This window comes from Fistularia commersonii, chromosome 33 (genome assembly GCF_037954325.1).
Source record: "Fistularia commersonii isolate RoL2024-O1a breed Wild chromosome 33, RoL_Fcom_v1.0, whole genome shotgun sequence".
NCBI classification, from domain to species: Eukaryota; Metazoa; Chordata; class Actinopteri; order Syngnathiformes; family Fistulariidae; genus Fistularia; species Fistularia commersonii.
Window position 1 is genome coordinate 9,794,036 of NC_141316.1, and position 27,822 is coordinate 9,821,857.

At 48.0% G+C, this 27,822-nt stretch overlaps 3 protein-coding genes and 1 long non-coding RNA gene across 6 annotated transcripts in view; 2 read left to right on the forward strand and 2 right to left on the reverse strand.

Annotated features, from left to right (window-relative positions):
• Positions 1–865: 865 nt before the first annotated feature.
• fgf21 (fibroblast growth factor 21) lies at positions 866–2,885 on the forward strand. Its single transcript, XM_086140784.1, has 4 exons — positions 866–1,166; positions 2,051–2,128; positions 2,200–2,303; positions 2,388–2,885. Exons 1-4 carry the CDS (start codon positions 1,037–1,039, stop codon positions 2,667–2,669), a joined length of 594 nt encoding a protein of 197 aa, XP_085996910.1. The 5' UTR covers positions 866–1,036; the 3' UTR covers positions 2,670–2,885.
• A 1,191-nt stretch (positions 2,886–4,076) lies between these two features.
• On the reverse strand, positions 4,077–8,496 carry LOC147214987 (potassium voltage-gated channel subfamily A member 1-like). Its single transcript, XM_086140362.1, has 3 exons — positions 8,220–8,496; positions 7,369–8,127; positions 4,077–5,812 (listed from the first exon to the last, which is right to left on the reverse strand). The coding sequence occupies exons 1-3, from the start codon at positions 8,334–8,336 to the stop codon at positions 4,907–4,909; spliced, it is 1,782 nt and encodes a 593-aa protein (XP_085996488.1). The 5' UTR covers positions 8,337–8,496; the 3' UTR covers positions 4,077–4,906.
• A 2,978-nt stretch (positions 8,497–11,474) lies between these two features.
• LOC147214988 (uncharacterized) lies at positions 11,475–15,441 on the forward strand. Its single transcript, XR_015104286.1, has 3 exons — positions 11,475–11,766; positions 13,283–13,986; positions 14,670–15,441. It is a non-coding gene; the product is annotated as an uncharacterized LOC147214988 (long non-coding RNA).
• The window catches only part of LOC147214989 (voltage-gated potassium channel KCNC1-like), a 55,249-nt gene continuing 42,332 nt past the window's right edge, over positions 14,906–27,822 (reverse strand). The window contains exon 7 of one of the 3 annotated variants that reach the window (XM_086140360.1): positions 14,906–19,504. In XM_086140360.1, coding sequence (XP_085996486.1) covers positions 19,491–19,504 — 14 coding nt within the window. In that variant the 3' untranslated portion in view covers positions 14,906–19,490. Of the gene's footprint in view, positions 26,234–27,822 lie in introns of all 3 variants that reach the window. The other 2 variants (XM_086140361.1, XM_086140359.1) reach the window with 2 other exon arrangements.

The window sequence follows — 27,822 nt, forward strand, 5'->3', positions numbered from 1 at the left end:
TTGGAAATGTAGCTCATAGTGCAAAAATGTTTAAACATTTTAACAGCGAGATGCAGAGAGACAGCGATCCGGTCTCAGTGCGGATCATGCCGTCATTGTCCATCTACATTGAGGCTCAACAGTCGGCGGCCTCACCGCGCGTCTCTTCTCAGTATTTGAACAGTAGATGTGATAAAAACAATCTAAAACTGGTGAAGTTCAATGAAAGATACATTAAAAGTGGAAATGACTGATAAATATAAGCAGTGAATTCTTTTTTTTTTCCTTTTACATTTTTTGCTTTCCAAGATTGGCAAGTGAGGCAGGGCCTCTCCCGCCTCCCCCCGACTCTGCCGAACCCCACCTCTGGCCCAATAATTGGGAAATAATGGAGATAATGACTGAATAAAGGGAAGACTTTTTCGCAAATAAATACAAAAAATCCTGAATTGCATCATCCATAAGAGTGAAGTGTCTGGAGGTGTCCGGTAAACTTCTTAAGAGCGTTGTTGATATTTCTCAAGCTCTTCATTGACTCACTTTCGCTCCCTGGCGCAGCTGCAGTCACATAAACACAATCCACTCCAAGTGGGTTCTTCTCACCCACTCCTTCCGTTATTTTCTCGCCCGACCCCAGAAAGTCTTCTTCGGTCCGGCCCGACACCGAGACTTCGTCAGATCTTTTCTCGAGAAATTGCGTTTCGTTTAAATGACCCCCTGGAAGAAGACGGCAGGATAAAGCAACGGAGACGTCGGGGGGAGTCAAGACATGATCCAGGCCCATCTTCCAGTCAATGACTGCGCCGGGAGTCCGTGCACGAGGTGAACGAAGCTATCTTTTCCCCAAAATGTTTATTGATTCTCTGTAAAGGGGCTGAGTCATGTGCAAAGTGTGTGTAAGAACCTCCTTCCGGCGCCGCCGTTATAAGGCCGTCCAAGCTCCTCGCAGAACCACTCGTCCGGATCGCCGACTTCAATCTGATTATTTATTTGTTGCCTTGTTGAAGAGATTTTTTTCTTTCTTGGAAACCCCTTTAAAATCCAAACCTCTCTCCAAATGGTTTTGAGTTTTTCATTTGTTTTCCTGCTGAGCGCCTGCCTCCGCCTCTCCCGCTCTTTCTACATCGCCGACTCCAACCCCATCCTGGCGTTCGACAGTCAAGTCAGAGAAGGACACTTTTACACAGGTACGTTCTTTCCTCAGCTCCTCAGCTGAGGAGTCCATGAAGCTCCTGACTGATACCACCGAGGAGCTCCACTGAACGCCACGGGAGGTCTTTCCTCCCTGAGGAGATCAGACTTTTTAATTCCTCTCCATTCAGCCGCCGGCAACCATAAAAACCTATCTTTAACCTTAAATAAAAAAAATAAAAAAAACTGCAATATTTCATTTCACTGTGCAATATTCAGAACTCTGCAATATTTCATTTCATAACAGCTACACTACAATTTTTCCTTTTATCATACTATTGTGCACTCCTTACCTCACTTGTTACTAAGACACTTATAGTTTTATCACTTGTTTACTAAGACACTTTATAGTTTCACTGAGACACTTTATAGTTTATAGTTTAAATTTTATTTCTAATTCTGCCTTTTTCTTTTTATTATTTATTACTGTTATATTTTCTGTAACTCTGGCACAACAATTTCCTTCGGGATTAATAAAGTTGTTGTAAACAACCACCTGAAATGTGTTATTATTTTAGGTCAATTGTTTGATTGTGTTTTCCGAATTTGATATTGTATTTTGGCAAGAGGATTTTATTTTCTTACTTCCGCCGGAAAAACGGTTGTATTGCGATAGCGCTTGCTAGAGAAAGTTTTATTTTTCTACTTTTGATATGAACCTTTAATAGGGCACAAGCTTTTACGGTGGTTGTCGTTTTTTACGTTTTGTTTTTCAATGGTTGCAAATAAAACTATAAACAACACCAGCAGTCAAGATCTGTGCCGCCACGAAATTACGGGGATCATTACAGTTGTTCTTATCTTATCTTATCTTTCCTCGTGACGGTTCATCGCGTGTTTTTTTCTTCCGAGAACATTCATTGATTTGGTTTCTCTGCAGAAAATCACAAACACGGGATGTACCTGCAGATCACCCGGGACGGGAGGGTGTCCGGGAGCGCCGTGCAGACTCCTTACAGTGAGTGTTTCCCGATTTTTCCCCTTCGCCGGTCCGAAACGGCGGTCTGATGGCGTGGTGTGTTCCTGCAGGTCTGCTGGAGCTGAAGGCGGTCAGACCAGGTCACGTGGTCATCAAGGGACGGATGTCGTCCCTGTTCCTCTGCGGGGACAGCGAGGGTTCCCTGAGGGGGCAGGTAACGCCGCCGCCGCCGCCGCCGCCTCCGGCTTCGCCTCCTTCCGTCGCCGAAATCTCACGCCTGTGACCTTCTCCTTTCCAGAGGCAGTACGCCGCCGTGGACTGCACCTTCAGGGAGCTTCTGCTGGCGGACGGATACACCAGCTTCCTCTCCTCCAGCTACGACTTCCCCGTCTCTCTGGCGTCCAGACGAAGCCGCGACGGGTTTAACCTGCCGTTCGCACGATTCCTGCCGATCCGGAGCGCGCCGATCGTCGACGGGGAATCCGAACAAACCGACGCGGAGAGAAACTTCCACCTGGACTCCGATGACCTTTTTGGAATGGGGCAGATCTCCGTGGTCAGTCCGCAGTTCTTCGACTGAAGGAACAACGACCGCCGAATAACAGCCCTGGCTACACTTGAAACCGTTCTCTTGTAATTTATAGTCGTACTGTTTTATCATTAAGATCGCTCATAAATAGATTAAATTAATTTTGAACTCTGAATAAACTGTGACATGTAATTAAAATAAATCTATTTTTCTGTATTTATGTCATGATACTGGATGATCTCACATTTGCTACCTGTCTGAATTCTCATCTGCAAAAAGAATAAAAATTGAAAAAAAATATATATGTATTTATATAGTCTTAAAAATGTCCCCTCCCCTTGTATTCCTCTTCTGTCAAACCAGCAAACTTCACATCCTCCTTCACCACATCCTTAAATCTCCTCTTCAGTCTTCCTAAGGGTTTCCCGCCTGGCAGTTCCAACTTAGCATTTTTAAACCAATATATTCACCATTCCTCCTTCGTACAAGTCCAAATCATTTCAGTCTAGCCTCTGTAATAGTAATACTTTCATCATAATTCAATCCTAATAAATGGAAATAATTAACTTACAAATAGTCAAAACTAAAAATAGTGTTACAAAGGGACTGAAAAGGTGAGAATCCCTCGTCTATTTACTATTCGTCAAAAACTATTCCATAACAACACTTCAGATTTTCTATTTACAGCCACTGAATGTTGTTCTTGGACTTCTTGGAAATGAGTTGGATCCCCTCCAGGACGTTGGTGATATCGTAGATACGCCTTTTCTGGACATCCAAATAAAAAATGTTGTGAATTAAACATGAAAAATTCAACGTCTGGGTCGGATTCTGATACAGCGCCCTCTTGTGGACACGCCAGGTCGTCTGAAGCCCACCGTCATTTTGATTTGACTTCATTTCATTGAAAATGTAAACAAGTTTCCTTCCAGCGTCACAGCGATGAGCCTGTGGTCTAACAATCTTTGAAATGGTTAGAGATTTAGTAAACGCGTTATAATCCGACCACGCCATTTACTCGACCGACCGCGTCGGGCAAGCGATTACAAACCACAGCAAAACCAGCGCGTCCCGCCGACGCCCTTGACTTCTGGCGGCGTTGCGCTCGCACACCTGCCTCCCGCGGGTCGTCACTCCTGTTATTATGGACCGAGGTCCGTTTCCACGCAGTGAAACCGAGAGCAACTCTAGCGGCGGCCGGGGCTTAACGGCTTTAACGGCTCCGGGAAAGGTCAGTCACGACCGGAGGAACTGAGACTCGGGCTGGCAGAACGCTGGCGCTAAATGTTTAGGGTGGGAGATTCAGCCCTGGAGCAGAGAAGGATTAAATCATTGCCTTTCTCCTAATTAGATTTCATGTAATAAACCAACACTACATGACTGATTATTGTTTCGGTGTCAGTTTTCTTTGGAGAACCCCCCCCCCCCCCCCCCCCCCGAAACCATAGGACGCGTTCCTTTTTTTAGAAAAAAAATATAATCTTTATTAAAAACATCGACTACACGACTTTCGCGGATAAAACGTCAAAGATGGCGGTCGGAGGGTTCGAAGAATCGACGACTTCGGGGTCGCGTTACAACACAACACGCACGTCACGTCGGTCGCTTGGGGTAGCAAAAGCCAAACGTACACAAATGTGAACTTTGTATTACTCGCGGAAGAATTCCGAGAATGCGGAGTTGGTTTACAGGAGAATTCCTGGGGGCACGCAGTTCCAGCTCACGCTGCTGTCTGAACATTCAGCTACAGCGCTAAGACATGATAGTTTCAGGAAACATAAACATTCACCAAGTCATTCCGCTTTCCCGAAAAGCAACTGTTACTTTAAAAAAAAAAAAAATCTCGTATAACATTAACATAATGACCCTGAGAATGTACAAGTCCATTAACGGCTTCCCCTTTCACATGTCTGGCGTTTGTGGAGAATCTCAACTGCAAATGAAGGCGCGGAGGTAAACAACAAAAGGGCTACGGCGGTTAGCGCTTACGCTACAAGCGAGAAGGTCCCTGGTTGGCTTCCCACAGGGGGTGACGGTCTTTCCGTGTGGGGTCTCCACGTTCTCCCCCGCATCTGCACGGGGTTTCCCACGATCCGCAGAGGTCCAAAAACACCCGGGAGATTCAGCGGAGACCCAATGAGCTGAGAGGGTGAACGGTTGTGTGTCTCCTGCACCCGCCAGTGCAGGATTAGCGGTGCAGATAATGAATGAATGAATGAATGAATGAATGAATGAATGAATGGCGACGGCGTCGTCTTTTGCGTTTTCGGCCGGTGTCCCGAGGGCGTCTACACCTGGGTGACCAGAGGCTCCCTCAGGTAGATGTTCCCCCCCGCGAACTCGGCGCTCTCGCCGGGGCACAGCCGGCCCGGCAGGGTCCCGTTGAGCGGGTTGCACGTACCTTCCACGGCGAAATACTCGCCCTCCATATCGCCGTCGCCCTCTTGCGTCTCCTCCTCGTCGCGCTCGCCGGTGTCCCACAGGGAGGTGGTGACGTGGGTGTACTCGGTCTGATCCTCGCACTCCGTCTCCCGGTGGTAGAAGTAGCTGAAGTTGGACACGATGACGGGCACCGGGAGCGAGATGGTGAGCACGCCGGCGATGGCGCACATGGAGCCCACCATCTTACCCCAGACCGTCTCCGGGTACATGTCGCCGTAGCCCACCGTGGTCATGGTAACCACCGCCCACCAGAAAGCGTGCGGTATGCTGATGAAGGCCGTGTTGGCGTGGTCGGCCTCCGCGAAGTAAATGGCGCTGGAGAAAAGGATGACGCCGATGAAGAGGAAGAAGATGAGCAGGCCCAGCTCGCGCATGCTGGCCCTCAGCGTCTGACCGAGGATCTGGAGGCCTTTGGAGTGGCGGGACAGCTTGAAGATCCTGAACACCCGGACTAATCTGATGACCCTGATGATGGCCAAGGACGTGGCCGGGCTGGCCTCGTTGTCCTTCGCCAACTCCGTCCCCAGGGTGACGAAATACGGCAGGATGGCGCTGAAGTCGATGATGTTCATGATGTCCTTGAAGAAGTGCATCTTGCTGGGGCAGCAGGAGAAGCGCATGAGGAGCTCGAAGGAAAACCAGCATATGCACATGGTCTCCACCATGAAGAAGGGGTCCTGGAAAACGCTGCTGGGCGGAGGCATGTTCTCCGACACGTTCTTGCTGTGGGAGTGATACCTGTAGAAATACTCCTGAGGCAGAAGAAGCAGAGCAGACGAGAGGAGCGCCGTTATTTCCGTCGCCTCCCGATGCGAGAGGAATCGGAAGAAAAAAAAAAAAACCTCATCGCCGGAGATATCGGTCTAATTCTGCATCGGCGAGCCTCGACGTCTGTCTATGTCGGGGACCGCGCCATCTTTATTTTGGGGCCCTCTTCGGGTCTCGGGCACCCGGAGTTAGCTTAGCATGAAACCGCAGATGCTAAACTTAGCTGCGGGGGAACATCTCTGGCCGGGCGACCTCCGACAAAGACGTGCCCTTTGGGTCCGTTCTGCACTTTCCGGCTTTCGCGCGGATATTTCCCAGCGCGCTATATTTGCCCGGTGACGTGGAGCTCCCACCGCGACGGCGGCGGCGGCGACGGCGCTGTTTTTCTAAAACGAGGCATGTCGTCCGTCACCTCGTCGGCCGTCCCTTTTGGCAACGTCATAAAAGCGTCTGACATCCGCGGCTTTACATTTCAATCATAGCTGCGCCAATCTCTCTTTCAGTCCACCTGTCTTTCCATCTTCTGTGTCAGTTTACGTTACAGCCGGCCAGCGGGCCGGGGCCCTTTCCGAGATTTCGGGGCATTTTACGCTCGATATCGGATTCGAAACTTTCGGGGGGGCGTGGACGCGAGGAGGTGTCGGATGGCGCGGGACGTTGAGGTCGTTCCGGAAAAAAAAAAAAAAAAAGCGAGAATCTTCCGTATGACTTTCAGTAGCGGGTCACCGACAGTGTTTATTACTAAAGGTGGATGTTTAGGTGTTGATCTCCTCCAAGGGCTCTCCTCAGACTAAATATAAGCCCGAGGGATCTCTGAAGAGAAACACGAGAGCGTCTCATGAACATCTCCTCATCCGTCTCCAACTTTGTCGCTATCGCATCTCCGCCCCCCTCCCCCGCCAACCCGCCGAGATCCTGTAAGATAGCGAACACGGTTCACCGGGTCTGCGGACGGCGGCCCTTTTCGTAGCGCGGCGGTGTCGACATGACCCGACGTATGCGGTTCATCCCGCCGGACCTTCCCGTGTCCGTTTCTAAGCTTCATATCCGGCTTTGGCTCACCTTTTCCCTCCCGCCGGTCACTTGTGTGACCTTTCTCCACGCGGCTAACTGTTTCCTAGCCCCCCGGCTTTCACCCTCTTCTATTTGTATTTGTCTTCACAGCCCCGCCGTGCAGCGGCTCCTGTGTCCGAGTGTATCGGATTTAACTGCCGGCTAGAAATAATCATATCATAAGCTGCCCTGGGAGTCTGCCCCCTCGCTCCCTGGCGCGTCTCCAGACGGATTGGCCAATAGTTGTACCCTTGTCAGTATTTTCCTCTTAACGCACCGTAGTACTCGCCGAGAGGTTGTTTGACTAAACACCTGCCGCCCGCGGTGTCGCGTTACCCGTCTCACACCCGATGAATCGCTCCGAACCGGGCCGGAAATCGGAGAAAAATAAGAACTCGAACCGGACCCGCCTCGAGTCCGCGCTATCTTTTAGCTTTAATTCGGGTTCGACGGGCGGATCGACGCCCGGTTTATCGGCGTCTTCTACCTCTCGCGTCTCTTTCTCGCTCCTGAAGTCGGGCAGCGTCTCCAGGCAGAAGATGAGGATGGACACCACGATGACCATGACGCTGATGATGGCGATGATGCGGGCGCCCGAGGACGACTCGGGGTGCTCGAACAGCATCCACAGTCTCTTCTGGATCTCGTTGGACGGCAGCGGCCGCTCCTCCTCCTTCGGGAAGCCCTCGTCCTCCTTGAAGCGGTTCATGATGTCTTCGCCGAGCTCGTAGAACAGCAGCTCGTCCATGAAGATGTCCAGCGGGATGTTGGTGGGCCGGCGGAGCCTCCCGCCCGACTGGTAAAAGTACAGAATGGCGTCGAAGCAGGCCCGGTTGCGGTCCAGGAAGAGCTCGTTTCGAAGCGGGTCGAAGTAGCGCGACCTCCTCCTGGGGTCGCCCAGCATGGAGTCGGGGAACTGGGCTAAGGTGCGCAGCTGAGTCTCGTAACGCATCCCCGAGACGTTGATGGCCAGCCTCTCGCTCAGCGCCCAGCCGCTCCTCCACAGGGATCCGGAGCGCCGCCGCTCCTTCCTCCTCTCCTTCTCGCTCCCCTTCAGATCCTTCTCCCCTTTCTCCTCGCCGTTCAGCTGGTCCTTCATCTCTTTGTACGTCTCCGCGTCGGTTTCCCCCCTGTCGTCTCCATGTTCGTCGCCCTCCCGGTCGCTGTGGTCCATCGCTGCTCGGCGGACGGCGGCGCGGGACCAAACCCCCTTGACCAGCGGCCGGCGTTCGAAAACGATCTCCCTCTGGAGGGGGAAAACAGCGACGTTGTAGATGTTCTCCCTCCCCCCCCCCCGGCCCACCTTCAGTTCAGAAAAGCGAGACGAAATCCTCTCACCAAGGCTGGACGAGGTCCGGACGCAGGCAGAAGGCAGGATGGAAGACCATATCGCTCACCTCCGCTGGCCCCGCTTGTCGTCCCCGCCGCTACTCTGTCATCGCGCCCATCCGTCATCCACGCAAAAAAAGTCGTCTCCGAGTTCCGCGGCCCGGTCCGACCGGCTCCGGCTCACACTGAACCCCCCCCGGCCGTTCGCTAGGGGAACATCCGCCGTCTGGTCCCGTCCCCCTCTTCCTCCTCTTCCACCCACCCCTCGCAAACTCACGTTGTCCGCCTTAACATTTTTTGGGAATGCTGTCCTGTTGTAATTCAATCTCCGCTATACTTCCCCGACCCCTCCCCTGTCCTCCCCCTCCATTTTAGCAGTGGGACAACCTTCAACCTTCCTATCAAATGTCACCTCCAGGCCGGAGGGGGGGGGGGGGGAGGCGGCGCTCGCCGTCGGCCACACTAACGAGACGCCCCCGACTACCTCATTCACCGACAGCCGCTCGTTATTTGGCAACAACGGCGAGGAGATGATTTAAAGCGGTAAAAAGCTATTTTTAAATAATCGGCTGGATTTAAAAGGGGTTAGGCCACGCGTGTATGCGTGTGTGTGTGTGTGTGTGTGTGTGTGTGTGTGGTCATAAGACAAAAACTACTTCCTCCTGCACCCCATATCCCCTTATCATTTGGAGCTTAGATTTGCTGGAGGAATCCTCCTAGAAGCTGGAGGATTTCAGGTACTTGGGGTCAACAGTCCAGAGCGTAGGAGAGTGTGGAGAAGAGGTGAAGAGATGGTCCAAGCAGGTTGGAATGGGTGGAGAAAAGTGTCAGGGGCACGAAGAGATAGAAGACTTTCAGCCAGAATAAAAGGAAAGGTGTACGAGACAGTGGTGAGACCAGCGATGATGTTTGGACTAGAAACTGTTCCAATGACCAAAAGACAGCAGGCAGAACTAGAGGTTGCAGAGATGAAGATGTTGAGGTTCTCTTTGGGAGTGACCAGGATGGAGAGGATCAGGAATGAGTCTATCAGAGGGACGACACATGTTCGATGTTTTGGAGAGAAGGTCAGAGAAGCCAGACTGAGATGGTTGGGTCATGGACCGAGGAGGGATAGAGAATATATTGGTAGACGGATGCTGGAGTTGGAGCTGCCAGGCAAGAGGTCTGGAGGAAGACCAGAGAGAAGATTTATGGACGTTGTGAGAGAGGATATGAATGAAGGTAGCTGGTGTGAGAGAGGAGGATCCAGAGAATCGGGTTGGATGGAGAAAGTTGACTCGCTGTGGCGACACCTGAAGGGAAAAGCCGAAAGAAGGAGAAGAATCTGTCATAGGGGTGCAGGACATGTATGACCGAGCAAAGTGATGATTGAGATGTTCTGGACATGAACAAAGGAGTGCTCATGTCCAAACCATGGTGAAGATCTGGGTAGAAGGTTACTGAAGGTGGAGCTGCCAGGCAAGAAGTCTGGAGGAAGACCAAAGAGAAGATTTATGGACGTAGTGAGAGAGGATATGAAGGTAGTTGGTGTGAGAGAGGAGGATCCAGAGAATGGGGTTAGATGGAGAAGGTTGATTCGCTGTGGCGACACCTGAAGGGAAAAGCCGAAAGAAGAAGAAGAAGAAGAAGATTTGGAGCTTAGCATTGCAGGTTTCATCAATAAATCAGCCCTGGGATGGAAGCAGGAGGTGCTGCGGAGAGAAGAGCGTGGCTGGATTTCCCCCGAAGTGTGTGTTTTCATTTTTCAGGAACCTTTGAGAAGAGTCGTGCGTCCGGCCCACGGGATTCGGGATTGCTCAACCGCAGATAAGAGCAGGAATGCCAGCATTATGAGGAAGGTTGTGTAATAAGGACGCTATTGGGAAACTCGGTGAGGAGCGCGTGAGCAGGAAGCGACTTCTCTAAATGTAAATATTTTGGGATTCACCTCGGCGTCAGGTGTGAAGGGAGACGTCCTCCTCCCGGCGGCCATTCCACGCTTTCATGACTCACACTGAGAACCGAGTTCCCACAGAGGCTCCGAGAGGAGGAGGAGGAGGAGCTCCGGGTGGACGCCTGGAACGACAAGAAGGGAAGCGAACGGGCGTCCGAGGCTGTTTCCGAAAGCGCCATTTGAGTGTGTAGACACACGAAAATGGTTCGACCGGAGCTCAAGGAATTTTGTTAAATGGCAAAGCAGTCGTCCGGTGACGCTTTCCGGGAAGACCAGGCGTTGAAGATATTCTTCTTCTTCTTCTTTCGGCTTTTCCCTTCAGGTGTCGCCACAGCGAGTCAACTTTCTCCATCTAACCCTATTCTCTGGATCCTCCTCTCTCACATCAACTACCTTCATATCCTCTCTCACGACGTCCATAAATCTTCTCTCTGGTCTTCCTCCAGACCTCTTGCCTGGCAGCTCCAATTCCAGCATCCGTCTACCAATATATTCTCTATCCCTCCTCTGTCCATGACCCGACCATCTCTGATCTTCTCTCCAAAACATCTACCATGTGTCTGATCCTCTCCATCCTGGTCACTCCCAAAGAGAACCTCAACATCTTCATCTCTGCAACCTCTAGTTCTGCCTGCTGTCTTTGGGTCATTGGAACAGTTTCTAGTCCAAACATCATCGCTGGTCTCACCACTGTCTTGTACACCTTTCATTTTATTCTGGCTGATAGTCTTCTATCACTTTTCTCCACCCATTCCAACCTGCTTGGACCCGTCTCTTCACCTCTTTTCCACACTCCCCGTTGTTCTGGACTGTTGACCCCAAGTACCTGAAATCCTCCAGCTTCTTGATCTCCACTCCCTGTAGCCTCACCGTTCCACTTGAGTTCCTCTCATTCACACACATATATTCTGTCTTGCTGCAACTAACTTTCATTCCTCTCCTTTCCAGAGCATACCTCCACCTCTCTAGATTTTCCTCTACCTGTTGTCTGCTCTCACTACAGATCGCAATGTCATCCGCAAACATCATGGTCCATGGAGATTCCTGTCTAACCTCCTCTGTCAGCCTGTCCATCACCATTGCGAACAAGAAGGGGCTCAGAGCTGATCCCTGATGGAGTCCCACCTCCACCTTGAACTTCTCTGTTACCCCTTCAGCACACCGTACCAGTGTCTCACAGCGAGCATACATGTCCTGCACCAGTCTGACATACTTCTCTGAAGATGATCTCCAGAAACCCAGCTTTCCCCCGGGAGATCCAGCTCAGTGCCAAACCCTCCGCCTCCATGAGGAGAGCTTTGGGGGAGACGGGTGAAAATAATCAGAACAGAGGCGCTAACGGCTACATGCTAAGAGCTGAAGTGATACAATGATAGCTTTTATATTTATAAAAAAAATATAATGTTAGATCAGATCTCCACCTGCATCTGGACTTGGAAGATTTGGGATTTCTGAGGGTGTGAAACCCGGGGATCTGACGCCACATCCCCGAATTTAAGGCCGACGAAGAGCCCGATGGTGGATTCCTGGGTTCCTCACATGGTGGCAGAAGGGCTGGAGGTCTGAAGGTCTGAACTTCAAGCTGCTCTGAACCCGACCTGGGGTTTGAAAGGGATCGATGTAGGGTGAAAAAGAACACACACACACACACACACACACATACACACACACACATACACACACACACACACATACATACATACATGCATACATACACAAGCTCTAATAACGGCAAAATACAGTTGATAAACATTTGAAAAAAGTTGCAACTTTTTTTTCTAATCATTTCAATAATTCATGTTTTCTTTCTGTTAAATATTATTATTGATATCAATAAAGAAATAATAATAATAGTAAGAAGAAGAAGAATATAGTAATGATATATTTATTAATACAAATATGAAGTAAATATAATCATGGTATTTTTTCAAGTATGAAAATATAAACTAAGATATCTCCTGCATTTATTTTGTTGTTTACTGCTCCATTGCTTTCATCTTAAACTGCTTAGGAGACACACACACACACACACACACACACACGCACACACACACGCACACACACACGCACATGCACACAACCACACGATCTCTAATAATGGCAAAATACAGTCAATAAACATTTGCTAAATTGCAACTTTTTTTGCAATCTTTTCATTGATTTATATTTTCTTGATGTTAAATATTATTATTGATTTTGATAAAAAAATAATAATCATATTGGCAGGAAAAGAATATAGTAATGATTTATCAATTAATACAACTATAAAGTAAATATAATCATGGTATTTTTCAAGTATGAAAATATAAACTAAGATATCTCCTGCATTTATCTCCATTATCTCCTCCTATTTTGTTGTTTACAGCTCCATTGCTTTCATTTTAAACTGCTTAGTAGACACAAACACACACACACACACACACACACACACACACACACACAGATGCAAAACAGATGAACATTTTCATTGTATTAAATTGTAATAATTCCTGTTGATGTTAAATCATGATCACAATTATAACATAATTATAGTGCTAATTTTTCAAGGCTGAAAATATGAAATACAGAGAAATCACACGCATTTATTTTGTTTGTACTTCACCATTCCTCCATGTCGTCGTCCATCTGAAGCTACTGAGGACACACACACACACACACACACACACACACACACACACACACACACACACATAAAATAAATGGAGACATTTCAATTTCATGGCACTGATTCATATTTCCTGCAATAAAAACATTATATTCCATGAATCATGAAACACATGGCCTGATGGTAAATATCATTAGTTTTAAATCATGAGATTATTCTTGTTATTTTTGTTTGGAATGGAAAACATGAAAGAGACGTGTCAGAAAATTAGAATATTATGATAAAATTCTTTATATTCTGTAACGCAATTTAAAAATCAAAAATTACTTTTTCATGATATTCCAAGATTTTGAGATAGGATTTTTGAGTTTTATTAAGATGTAAGCCATAATCAGTGTTATTAAAATAATAAAAGGCTTGCAATAGTTCAGTTGATTTGTTTGACATTTTTGTTTTTGTAATTGCATTACAGAAGATAAAGAACTTTATCACAATTTTCTGAGTCAGTCCTGTTTGTGTTTACCTGTGGAGGTTCATGGAGGCCGGTGAGCTGCAACCACCAGCAGAGGGAGGCACTGCTCCGACTGAGGAGCCTGGAGAGCCTCCTGCTGCAGAGACACCACCACATCTAGACCTTCAGGCCTTCTCCTGCTGCAGAGACACCACCACATCTAGACCTTCAGGCCTTCTCCTGCTGCAGAGACACCACCACATCTAGACCTTCAGGCCTTCTCCTGCTGCAGAGACACCACCACATCTAGACCTTCAGGCCTTCTCCTGCTGCAGAGACACCACCACATCTAGACCTTCAGGCCTTCTCCTGCTGCAGAGACACCACCACATCTAGACCTTCAGGCCTTCTCCTGCATTGCATCTCCTCTCTTTGCTCCGAGAGCCCTGAAAGCAGGACGTCTCTCCAGGAGGCACGCGAGGCACCAAAGAGCCCGTCTTGTTCTTCGGTGGTTGGAGGACATGGAGGAGATTCCTTGAAGGCCCTCGCTGGACCTCCACACCAGATGTTTGCGTGAGAGGGAGGAGGTGAAGCTCAAGGCCTTCAGGTGTCAGCAATCCAACGAGAGGCTTCTTCATCTTTTTGTCACTTTTCTTCAGAGAACTTCCATTGGAGCGTCTCCATGTTCTCCACAGGTCTCAAAATGAAAGGGAGTGTGATTGGTTTTCTTTCTAGAGTGTTCTTCAACCACATCTCCATGCAGTGCAGCAGAGCTCATGAGAAGGTTGTGCAGCTCATGGGGAGCTTCTTCTTCTTCTTCTTCTTCTTCTTCTTCTTCTTCTTCTTCTTCTTTGTCTTTTTCTCCTTTTTTCTCTCCTTTTTTGTCTTCCTCTTCTTATTCTTATTCTTCATCTTCTTCTTCTTCGTTGTCTTTATCGTGTTCTTCTTTTTTGTCTTCTCCTTCTTCTCCTTCTTTTTTGTCTTCTTCTTTTTCGTGTTCTTCTGCTTCATCTTCTTCTTTGTTGTCTTTTTCGTGTTCTTATTTTTTGTCATCTTTTTCGTCTTCTTCTTTTTCGTCTTCTTCGTCGTCTTATTTTTTGTCTTCTTCTTTTTTGTCTTCTTCTTTTTCGTGTTCTTCTTCTCCTGCTTCTTCTTCTTCTTGTGCTTCATCTTCTTTGTTGTCTTTTTCGTGTTCTTCTTTTTCGTCTTCTTTTTCATCTTCTTCTTTTTGTCTTCTTCTTCGTCTTCTACTTCGTTGTCTTTTTCGTGTTGTTCTTCTTTTGTCCTCTTCTTCTTTTAAGTCATCTTTTTCGTCTTCTTCTCCTTCTTTTTCATCTCCTTCTTCTTCTTCTCCTTCTTTTTTGTCTCCTCCTCCTCCTTCTCCTTCTCCTTCTCCCCTCAGATGTCTCCACCTCCTCCATCCAACCCTTTTCTCTGAATCCTCCTCTCTGACTCCACATCCGGCAGGTGTCAGATGTCGCCTTGAGGTCTCGGATTCCACGACTGCATTTCGCCGCATCGGCAAAAAGTCCTCGCCGTGTCTCGGTGGCTGAAACCTTCCCGGACGATCAGGACGCCGTACGATTGAAGGTCCCGTCGTCCTCGCCGGGCCTCCATCGTCTGCTGAAGATGGAAGGGCTGTGCGGAGGAGGAGGTCCTCCAGGAGGGACGGAGAAGCACAAAAACGTGGGGCACGGGGGGGGTGATATCACTTTTTCATTTATTTGAAGTTAATCTCAATGATTTTTAAGCAATTTTAATGTCTCTGAAAAAAGCATCTCATGACTTTTTAATCAGTTATTCATTCAAGCTGCTATGGAGATTAGTTCACATTAGATCGCATTGACATTCATACATTTTTAAGTCTCAATAGTAGAAATATGTTAAATTGTGACACTTTATTGATATGTTTCTATTTTTTTTTTTTCCCTTGAAAATATAAAAAGATAGATCATGAACATTCCGTTGAAATATATTTTATACAGTTCTCAACCAGTTAGTTTCTTTGTGTTTACAACATTTTTAAAAATAAAATCCCGGCAACCGGATACGCCAGTGACCACCTCTTCTCCCCGTTCGCCGCACAATGCACCGGTACCTAAGTCTGTTTTATACAATTTTTTGATGGCATGTAAAATGAACATACATGTTTCATCTTTGGAAAATCTCATGTGTATGCATGTTTGTGTTAGTCACATTATTTCAAATTAAAAAAAAACAAACAAAAAAAAAAAAAAAACACACTGTACATAAGACATTAGAAAACTCACGATAGCGTCTCTTCTGAAACAAACTCCGGTCTCTTTTTCGTAAAATAAACTATTATTTGATTAATGCGATTGCTAAAGTCGCCCTATGGGAAAAGCCATAAAGCCACTACACGTAAGGGTTGCAATCAATGGGGCTGGTGACAGCTACACCTGCATCTCCAGGGCCGGAGAGTGCAGTCGGGTGTCAGTCAGCGGCATTCCTGGTGTAGATTGCATACAGTGTCCTGAAAAGGAGCCGAACGGGAAACACGTCCAACGGAAAAACAGGCGCGGAAACCAGAAAGAAAGGGAAAAAAAAAACAAAAAAAATCGATGGCGTGTCGTTGACGGCGTTCCAACCGTGCAGCAGAGCGTTTTTTTGTTGTTTTTTTTTGTTTTCGGGCTCGGCGGACGTCGACCAGGAGAACGACTCCGATGAGAGATTGCACGAAAATAAAACAGACTTAGAGCTCCGGACGCGGCGGCTCGCTCTGTTTGGACGTGGCGAAATCAAAGGGCAGTTTTATGCGATAGAAAAAGGAAGGACATCTTGTTTTTGCGACCCGGCGTCGCCGGATCGGGATGCAGGACGACACGACAACACAACCGTCTGGGGAACAGGGAAACACACACACACACACACACACACACACACACACACACACAGTTTGGCGAGTGTGCTCACACCGTTGCTGAGATGAATGTCTAAAAGCCACCGGAGACGCTTCACGCCTTATTTCCAAAACGGGAAATGAAAAAACCAAGGGGGTTCAAATCCCACCGACCGTTTTTTGCCAAAAAAAAGAAGGTGTCTAGACCCTGTAAATCCGGTGCGGACGCGTCGGAGGGGCCTCCGCCCGAAACAAGCCGGGGACGGAGAGGGCCGAGCAGCTGCCTGAGCCCAGCCCCGGACCAGCCGGGCTGGAACACACCTGGAACCCAAAACCCGGCGCAAATATGTTTTCTTCTCACCAGCCTCCCCTTCGGTGGCAACGGCATCTCCTCCTCCTCCTCCTCCTCCTCCTCCTCCCTTCGGTACGTCACTGACATCATTTTGGAAGCTCTGGGTCTCTCCCATCGACTCAACTGGAACTACGGTTGGCGACGAATGAGGAGGAAGGAAAACCAAAACAAACAAAAAAAACGGCTACACTCGCGCCTCGTGTGTGAGGCGTCGTCTCTCCGAGGAAGACGCTCTACGACGCAGCACAGTGTTGGTAGTTCTCTCACGGGACGTAAAGCATGCGTTTTTCAAAACGTTTTCCCATCGCTTATACACCGGAATTTAAGCGTCAGAAAAATAAATCGCCAAACGCCTGAGTCCTTTTTTTTTTTTTTTTTGGGGGGGGGGGGGGGGGGGGGGGGGTGCACACTCGCGTTCTGGAATGGCAGTGAGCTCCGCGCAAACCTCGAGTTTCTCCTGACCGCGTCCGCCGGAGATTTTTGTTTTTGGAACAAAAACGCCCGTCCCGGCGGGAAACCTTTCGGCATCTCCGAGACGGTGAGGAAACCTCCCCCCCCCCCCCCCCCCGGGGGGTTTCTGCTCGCCAGGCTACAATCATGTCACAACTCTTGTATTATTGCCAAAGAAAATAAGCAAACTATGAGAACTGATCAGGCGGGCGAAGGTTCGGCTTTAGAAGCGCCGCCGCCGCCGCTGCTGCTGCTGCTGCTGCTGCTACAGAAGGTGTGCAAACGCTTTGAGGGCAAACACCCACCGCACAAACCGCTAAAAAAGGTCGGTGAAGTCCAACGGCGAGGACGTGTCCCTGCTCCGCGCGCTTTAAATTAAAAAAAAAAAAAGCATGGCGGCCTGTGGGAAACCCTGGAATGGGGGGGGGATGTCGTCGGGCAGTGGGAGCAGAGAGATTCCATCAGACAGAACAGGGTTCAGGGTGAACTTCGCAAACATACGTGTGTCAATATTCACATTTTTTTTTTTTTTTTACTTCTCAAAACAAAATATAGCTTCTCTTTCATTATAATCTTTTTTTTTTTTTTAAAACATTAATTGCATATAACATTTTTTTTAAATTCATTTTATATATACTTTTCTTTTTTTTTTTTTTCATTGTATCTCTAGCACCCTTGTCTTCAACTAAGGGCTTGCAGAAAAGACAGTCATGCAAAGTAGTCATGCTGGTAAACAAAGTTACAAAAATGCATTATCTCTTTTTTTTTTTTTTTCCCCCATTTGTTGTTCTCAGCGTCCGTCCTTTGTCGTCGCCCCCTCGTGAAGAAGAGTCTTTCTCTCAGTCTCTCGGGGAACGTTTCTCCAGCGCTCGCCCGAAACAACCGGCTCCGTCGACTCCGTTTCACGACGCCGAATTTGCATCTAATTATTTTCCTCTTCGTTATTATCATTATTATTATTATTATTATCATCACCGTTCCTCTTCTCCCGCTGCCCAAACATGCCCTCGGAAACCGCGGGTTTTGTTTTTATCAAAATATAGATCTGCTCTCTCCTCGCTCCGCTCTTGGTCCGTCCCCGCTCCGGTTCCCGGGGCCGTCGGAGGTACGAGGAGACGTCGGGCAGTTTTTCGTTCCTGTGCCGTCCTGGCAGTGAAGGCATTTATCACGGGGGGTTGGGAGGGGGGGGGGGGGGGGGCTGTCCAATTGGTCCCTTTCAAAAAATGAGAATTTCCAGCTAAGGAGGGGGTTTATTTTGACGATGTTAAGCGTCCTTCTCTTGGTGGTTTAGGTTTGGCGAAACCCTCTGCTGCAGACCGACGTCTGGTGGGGCGGGGAGGGGAAATCGCCGTAAAAATTCGAATGAAATCCGCAAAAACTGGAATGTGGCGAGGCGAGGCGAGGCGAGCGAGGCGGGAGGTAAAGTTTGGTTTTAGAAAAAAAAGAACCTCCTCGCGCCGAGCCGCTAATGACCGGCGCTGCGTTGTCTTTGTCACGTCAACAAAAACATCACGGCGGGTCATCCAGACGACCTTTGGGTTCTCGGTAAATTTAATTTACGTGAGAGGGGGGACGGGGGCTCGAGCGGACGCTACATGGGCTCGGTTTGGTCGTCACGCCGCTTCTGATTATCTGGCGGCCGGCGGAGGGGGGGGGGGGAAGGGGGGGACAGTGTTTCAGTCTGGAAAAAGTTGAATGGAAGACAAAAGTTCTGTGGCAAACATGACTGCGATCAAAGTTCTTCAGCTGAAATCGGTGTGGGACGCGTGAAATCCTGCACATTTCCATCCATGGCTGCTTCTTCTTCTTCTTCTTCTTTTTTTTTGGAATGTTTTCTTTCCTTTTTTTTTTCTTTCCAGGAGCGAAACCAATCCTTTGCCTTTTACGAACGCGCGTTTCTTCGCCAGGAAAGGCCCTCGAGAGGAGAATGACATCTAGAAGATCCGCCGAATGCATAAAACCCCCAACCCCCCCCCTCCCCCCTCCCCGAAAAAAATAACGCTGATGGATCGAAGTTATTTCCCCGGCCAACAAATGCTACGGTGTGTTAGCAGGGATGCTACATTGTTCATTCGGTCCTTCGCGAAGACAAGACGATCGTGGGTTTTTTGTTTTTTTTTTTTTTGTTTGTTTTGTTTTTCCGGTGTTCGGGGCCGCTCGGCGCCGCAGAAGGTACGGCGCGGGTCGTCGCGCCAAGATGGCGGAGCATGTCGTCGTCGGGAGTGTCTGGAATGTGCGTTCAGGAGTCCGTTGCTCTCCCGTGGTGTGTCAGTGCAATGCTCAGTCAGTTTGACCCCCGACCCCTCCTGACCCCGCCCCCGTCTTCCCGCCTCCCCCGCCAAAATAAAAACAAAAAACAAACAAAAGGAAAAAAAAAGAAGAAGAACAGGTCTGTCAGACAGCTGTCAAAAATGTGGTTGGAGTTCCGAGAGGCTACTTTGGTAACAACTTGAGGAGCCGACCGTGTGATTTCTGAAACCCATGATTAACCTCCGGTCTCTCTCTTGTCACCCCAGAAAAGATCTCCTCTTACGTGTCCATCCGTGTCACACGTGTCGCCCGCGTGGCTCCTGCCGCAAATTTGTGTTAACCGGTAACCGACGCCTCGATAGACAGAAGGCGAACGCTAGAAACTTAACACTGTGAAGACAAGAACAGAGAGCCATTAATGTTCAGTCTCAAATCGTCAAACAATGAATGAACTGACTGCTTAACATCTCTACTCCTATTGGTTTACAGCAGAGCTTTGCTGATGTAAACCAATCAATTTGTTTGTTTTTGTTTTGTTTTTGTTTTTTGTTTTTTGTGGGGCCAATCGTATTCAATCATCACATATTTATGGGAAATAATCAGAGATGACTTTTACCTGCAAAGTGCCGGTTAACTGTGCACACTTTCACACGGAATCAGAAAAAAAAAAAAAGAAAATAATCTAGCACAACGTATGGACAGGAAGTAAAAATGTCAGTGTGTGTGTGTGTGTGTGTAACAAAATAAACAGCACCCCTATCGCCATTATCTTTCAAAGGGGCATCTCAAAGAGAACAAGGTTAGCGATGAACAGCATGTGTGTGTCTGAGTGTGTGTGTGTGTGTGTGTGTGTGTGTGTGTGAGTCAGACACAGACATCTTAACATGGATGGTATGCACATTTGTGTTAAAACAGATGGACATACACAAACATGACATTCTATGGCATATATTGATCATTCATAACCACCATGTTAGGAGCAGATTGAATGATTAGTTTGCAGTTCGCAACACAATATCCTCGACAACTTCTTGGTATTTCCAGTTATCGATGACTTTACCGCCAATGCAACTTGAAATTCCAACCGTAATCCATATTAATACACACGCAGAAGTGTATTTTCAAATTAGAAGCCCCTCTGACGCTGGAGTTGAGCGCAGCAGTGAAGGTCCCGCAGAAAGCTGCAGGTCCACGCGTGGATCGATCAAATTCAAAAGCTGCGACGTGGCTTTCAAACATTTTTTTGGGGGGAAAAAAAAAAAAAAAAAAAAAAAATCACGGCTTCGTTCAGAAGGAGGGGAGCCGGTTTTGGGCGGCGGGGGCGTCGCCGTGGAGACGGGGTCCGCCGAGCAGACCGTTGATCCCAGACGGTTATTCATCGCAAGTCTGCTTTGACGGACATTTTACTCGACACGTGCATCTGTTATCACGAGCTCTGAGTCATTCCCTGCTGCGGGTGTTAGCATAGCACGGGGTCGCCAACCTTTACCACTCAAAGAGCCACTTGCAAACCTTTAGGAATTTAAAAATGAATGAACACGGCATATAATGTTATTTTTTTTGCCTTAATGATATGTATAAACAAAATATGTACCGCTTTTTTTTTTTTTCTCTCTATGAGCGTACGGTCGCATATTTTAAGAGCGACAAAAATATTTGAACGCGTTTTATTTAGATGTTACGAGATCGGCATCATCTTCATATTACATTTAAAATATGATGGAACTAAAATAAAATACATTTTAAACAAATACCGTGGTGAATACGCCTGGATGAACAGCCGCTTCACCCATAATTCCAGTTTCTTCCTGACAAACGCGTCATCGGTTTCGGGACGACGTCCTACATTCGGAGAAGTTTCTGCGCTATGATAGCATATCGCTTTTCACCGCGCACGTGGCTGCAAGAAGGCGGGATTCCGATGCAAGGAAACAGGAAAGGAGGCAGAAGCATCTTTCACACAGGAGTCTAGATTTACCTTGCGCCACGCAGCAACTGTCCCTTACCGCTAATATACTGCTCAAAAAAATAAAGGGAACACTTGAACAACACAATGTAACTCCAAGTCAATCACACTTGTGTGAAATCGTAGTGTCCACTCAGGAAGCGACACAGATTCATTTGGACTTGTTTTAAGGACATTACATCAAAGTTGGATCAGCCTGGAGTTTGTTTTTACACTTTAGTTTTGAGTGTGATTCCTAATCCAGACCTCCATGGGTTGATACAATTGATTTCCATTGATCATTTTTGTGTGATTTTGTTGTCAGCACATTCAACTGTGTAAAGAGCAAAGTATTTCATCAGAATATTTCATTCATTTAGATCTAGGATGTGTTTTTTAAGTGTTCCCTTTATTTTTTTGAGCAGTGTATATTCGAACCCAACCTTTTTTGTTTTATGCATGCAAATGTTTCCAGCTTGTGTATCACCTGCTATGATAAACCCGTAACTCAGGTACTCGATATTTCTTTTTCCCGGTACAGTCTGCGACACTTCCGCGGTTTCATCCAATGCTCGTTTCCTCCCGAAAAAGCTCTTTTGTTTCCGGCTCGCTTTTTCCAAGGGCTAGCTTGCGGTCGCCGACGTGTGAAACGACACGACAGAATTACGTGCAGCGGAAACAGTCGTTTTTCAAAATAAAATCCGGTAGGTCGTCATTTGAAAGATTTCGGGGGACCCCTGTTCAAACCCATACAGGTGTTCCTGCAGCGTTAGCTTAGCGCCGTGCTCCATGTAGCACACCACAGATCATACATGCGTGTTTTTGGTCATGACTTTAATGTATTCACATGTGTCGATACAGATATGTACATCTTCTGGTATACTCCATAGTGACCACCGGCCTGTCAAGCATTGCTTTGAAAGTAGAGCTAGTTAAATCTAGCCGGTTTGCACGAACTCCTAAAATGACATCAGAGCCTACAGGGGGGCCTCATAGAGGTGCTTACAACGTCCCCAAGGAGGGACCGCGGCTTGGGATTGGGTTTTTTTGACGGAAATAAAATTGCAAAGACGATCCCTCCGGGGGAGTAAACGCTACATCCTGAAACAACACACTTGCAAGTACGCAGTGGGGGAGGGGGAAGGGGAGGGAGAACTATCCGGAAACCTAGCGAGAAGAATTTGGGCTGATGATCAACTGGTCTTCCATGAGCTGAAGCGTCTAACTTGGTTAGAGGTAACGTCCAAATCATCTCTGCGTGCCGTCATTTCCGGACTATAAGCCACACTTGAACAACGACGTGGCTAATTACTGGATTTTTTGGGGGGGCTAACGAACTTCACGCCGCTAAAACATTTAGCCTCGTCACATCGGACCGATGAAATGGCTGTGAGATTCCGCAGGAGGAGAAGATGACTTGAATGGTTTTAGTGCGCAGGAGGAAGACCAAGATAGCCATCAGCGCAAAGCGGGGATAGAAAATGGATGGACTTTTCCTTATGTTATTTATTATTCATCTTTTTCATCAGTTACAGCCACTGTTGGGGAAAAAAGCCACCGCCACTGATCAGAACAAAAGCATTTCCGGTACACATTGGTGGATGTTATCCATATGTATAGTGGGGCAAAAAAGTGTTTAATCAGCCACCAATTGTGCAAGTTGTCGCCTGTAATTTTAATCACAGGTAGACTTTAACTAAGAAAGACAGTAAGGGGGGGAAGAATCCAGGAAATCACATTGTAGGATTTTAAATAATGGGTGCAGGGTGGAAACATCATGCTTTGGTTTTGTGCTTTTGCACGACCGATCCACGTCAAGGGAAGAATGAACGGGGTCGTGTATCGTGAGATTTTAAACGAAAACCTCCTTCCTTCGGCGTGACCATGATCCCAAAATGTTTAGCCTGTCACTGCCAACAAAGGGTTTATAACAAAGTACTGAGATGAACTTTTGTTATAGACCAAATACTTATTTTCCACCATCATTTGCAGAAAAAGTCTTTAAAAATCAGACAATGTGTTTTTTTTTTTCTCATGGGTGAACTTTCACAATTGTTGGCTGACGAAATACTTTTTTGCCCCACTATATTTCTGTCTATGTGTACACAAATATTTATGTTGTTATTTTTAGCCGGCGCCGCTTATATTCAGGTGCGCTCAATAGTTCGGAAATGACGGCGTCCGTTGTTTTGAGATGCGGCTCGTGACTTCCTGCCGCGGAAAATCATTCATTCACAAATGATCCAGCCTGCGCCTCATCAAGCCACAAACACACCTTTCACTCATTCATTCACACGTCGTAAAGAACCAAAACCGATGTTCCGAGGCCGGGAAATCATCGGGGCCGAGAAGAATTATCAGAAAAAGTGGGATTTCTTTGTTCACATCTATGAACTTCCCTCAGTCTCCACTGCCCGGCCCAAGTATGTGTGTGTCTGCAAACAGGTGTGTGTGTCTGCACACGGGAGTGTGTTTCTGCACACAGGAGTGTGTGTGTGCACACAGGAGTGTGTTTCTGCACACAGGTGTGTGTGTGTGTCTGCACACAGGAGTGTGTGTGTGTGCACCCCCACCTGTTACTAAGCACATACACATGGATACAACTGGTTCCGGGGGGGAGGGGTTGCTACCGATAAAACACGTGAACGGACCGAGGAAGCTCAACGTGCACGTTCAGATTATCTTCAGACACACACACACACGTCATGGATTATTCTGTTTTTAACTTTTTTTTGTGGTTTGGTTTTGTTTTCACAATGTAACGTTGAGCACAGCTTCCAAGCACAACTGTGTCTCTTCACCCTTGAAAATGAGTATGGTGGGGGTGAACACACACACACACACACACACACCTACACACACACACACACACACACCTCTGCAAGTTCTCAAAAGTGTCATCTGGAAGCACGTGATTTGAAGATGGGATATCATTCAAGGTCGTCCATTGTGACGGTGGGGGTGACACTCCTGGGCGAGCACCCGAGGACCGTCGCCGTGGTAACAGTCTCACAACATTTCCGTTTTTGTCGACAAACGGTCAAAGAGTAGAAACCCTTCTGACACAACGTTCCGGACGGTGGAGAATTCCAACACACACACACACACACACACACACACACACACACACGCTTGTGACCGCGACAAGAGGGGGAAGAACATGAAATCATCATTTCGGGAGCCGAAGGGAAGACGGCGATACTGAAAAGAAAAGAAAAACAGGTTTTCGCGCCGGAACGCGGCACGGCGACGTCGGGGCGTGATATTCGAACGCCCTCCGTGCCACGTCGGTGCGTCTCCGAGGTCAAAAATAGATCTGCGTATTTACAGATATGTGCACAGAATGTTGCTTTTCCAGCATAACAGAATATTGCATATGTGAATGTATCACCTTCTTATCACTATTCAGAATCCCTTCTGTTCATCTTTGCTCCGCCGGCGAGGGAGAGCAAACCCGACTGCATGAACACAAGCTCAACACACAGTTTGGGATTATCCACGTGTCCGGTTTCGCCGAAAAAGTCTCACGCCTTTTTTTTTTTTTTCTTTTTTTTTTTTTTTTTTTTGCAAAAATAAACAGATAGGAGGTCGCGGAAACCAAAAAGATCTCTAAACGGTTTTACTTTTCGTCCTGGTTCGGAGTCGCCGTGTCGACATGCAGGCGATGAACAATATGTTTGCATATTTCGTGAAATACAACTTATAGATACATCGATTATCACATAATACTTATTGGTATTTTTCCCAAATATACTTTTCAGATAAGCTTAAATATGGAATTCATGAACAATCTGGTCCCTCATTTCAGTCGCTAGCTATCGTAAAGACAAAATAAATGGACCGCTATGTAATGGATTACTTTTAGCGCCGCTAGCAGCGGGACAAAGATAATGTTAGTGTTTTAGAGATAATATTTTAAATCTAAATCTCCGCTTGAGCCGCTCTGCTGGATGATCCCGCTCATTGCATCCATTCATTTTTATTTTGTCCCCAAAATCATGTTCTCCTAAACTTCACCGTGCAATTTTTTTTTTTTTTTTTTTTCCTAAATTTGACTCCAGATTACTCCGTGCAGCTTCGCAAGGCAGAAAACCGGTACGTACGCTTACGCAGAGCCAACAGCTTGGAGCGACGGCCTCCGGGTGTGCAGACACGGAGAGGGATCTCCTGCACGCCGCCCTGAACTCGCAAATCCCCGCACTCTTTTCTTTCGAAACGTAAATCGGTAATGAAGCAGAAAAAAAAAAAAACAGCTGCCGCGGATAATCTAAATATCTCAAACTAGATTCATATTCCGGTTGCCGGCTTTAAGTCCTCTGCAGATGCCGGTCCTGCGAACCGTTCCCTCAAGTGGTGTCTAAGTCTCGGAGGCCCGTCTGGGTTTCCTTCACAGATATGACGGTTAAATACCGGGCGGCGATGAGGACGCGATTATATTTTCGGACGGAGCGCAAAGACGGGACAGCCCTCCGGAGGTGCGGCGGCGACGAAGCGGTTTACTCGCCTCTTCGAATCCTACTTATCGGAGCGTTTGTGTTTTTGGCTACTACATATCTTTGCCGGGTGTCGGATACCGTCGGCGTGATAATCTAGGAAGCGTGCGTGCGTGTGTGTGTTGACGCGACCCACGCACTGGTATCCACCAACGAATGGCTGCTAAAACCCAACGGGCGCCAATGTACGAGTGCATCGTGGCTTTTGGCTGAGCGAGCTGCGGCGGCGATAGCGTTTCATGGTCGGTAGCGTGAGCTCGGCATTTGTTTGGTCCGCGAAACACTGGAGGGTTTACAGATGTAACTTTGCAGTTTTTTTTTTTTTGTTTTTTCTAACAACAACACTCACTCTCTCACTTAATTTATAATCTATAATGAGTGAATGGTTCTTTCTGCATCGAGGTCCGTGTTATCTTATTGCTATTGATGTTTGTACGATCCTAGCGGCGGCGGCGGCGATGGCGGCGTTGGCGACGCGCGCCCTCCCATCACATGTTCAGCATCCGATCGCTAGCGTCCGTCGCGGCTACAAAATGGAGGGGATCGGGGACCGACAGCGACGCAGGGGTCCCGGGGGCTCGTAGGGTTCGAATGGTGGACTGGTGATGGGCGCGAGCCGCAGCGACGACCCCGCCACGCCAGATATGTTATTCAGACTGCGAGATTTCTCATCGCCCGTCGCTTTGAGAGCGCAAATCCAAAGGGTTTGGAAAGGGGGGGGGAAACAAAGGAAAACCGGGTTTTGGGAATGAACAGAAATGATAGACATATAAAGGACAGACGAGGACAGACACAGACAAGACAGACAGGACAAAACAAGAAAATGCGAGTTATGATGTGTCTTTTTTTGATGGTTTTTTTTTTTTTTTTTGTCCAAAACAGAATAAAAGATGCTTCGATATTAAGGTAAGGGCCCCGTTGAATAAAGCACCCGATTCCACCCTCACGCTCAGGTGTTTTAGACAACGATTTGGGCCATAGGTAAAAAAAAAAAAAAGTCCACGGCAGGAGGAGGAAGTCCGGTTGGCCAGCTAAAGTCCAGAGGAGGGTTCGGATTCCGGAGACTCCGGGATTTGGAATCATCCGCCGCTTCGTAATGGAAGACGTTTGAGATCCGGCGGACTTCAAATGGCCAACGCGTCCCGCCCGAGGAGCCCGGAGACGCCGCGCCGCGGAGATAAGCTCACATTTACAGCGGGAAATGAGGCCCGGTTCGATTGGACGGAACCTGGAGGGTTTTGCCGTGAGAGGCGGCTGAACCCCAAGACAATCAGTCAGATGTTGACGAATCACCTCGTCATTTCCCGCGGCATTTCCGGGGCGTGACGCGGCATGCAGACGCGCTTCCCTGTCGACACGGAGAAAGCGGCGGCGGAGGCTGAGAGGCGCCATTGGTCGGGGGGGAAGGGGGCGCCGTCCCGCCCTGACAATGGCGCGGGTGGAGTTCGGTTTCTTCTCGTGGGGTCGGTAGAAGCTGAAACTCCGAGGTGAGCTATGCTTGCGGCGTCGGTGGCAAACATGGAGCGAGCATCCTTGAGATGGACGGATACGGCAACAAAAAAAAAAGTTGCGGTTTCTGACGAATCAATGCCGCGTGTTTTCGGGTGATTTCTGGAAAACAGGCTGCGTCCCGGTCTACTGCTAAGCAAGACGCCGCGAGGAGGTCGTCTGTTTTCCACCTTGTCGTTCTCACCATCTGCACAGTCGCACAAAGATCGTCGCCGAGACGTAAACGCCAAACAGGATACGAGACTCGGACGCCGGTCTTCCTGCAGGACCGGTAACAAGGAGCTCGTCCTTTTCCAAATGCGCGGCTAAAACGACCTCGGGCAAATAACCCAACCAGAAAAAAAAAGAATTCTCTCAAATGGGGACGCGGCGGCAGGGGTTTCCGGCAGGATGAATAGGCTCTGCTGGGCGACCACACGCAGACCTACATAGGAACACGGCTTCGGGGTCCGTGTCCAGCCGACCGGCTGGAAATGGATGGCGCGCTCTTTGGGTGGCGTCGGATAAAAGCCGCCGTCTTTCAGGTGGACGAGTTCCGGATGTTAAGATAGAGAGAGCACTTTTTTTTTTTTTTTTTATCTTGATAGCTTTAAATCAAACAGGGAGAGAATAGCGTTTGTAGCATGGCGCTAATGTGCCGCGCTCGCTCTTGACCGGACGTTCGCCTGAGATTCGTCGCTCTGCCGCCGTTTGTGTCGATAAAAGAAAAGATTTAGCCTCGGCCTCTGGGAAAAATCCCACGGATCTCTGGTCTGCTGCCC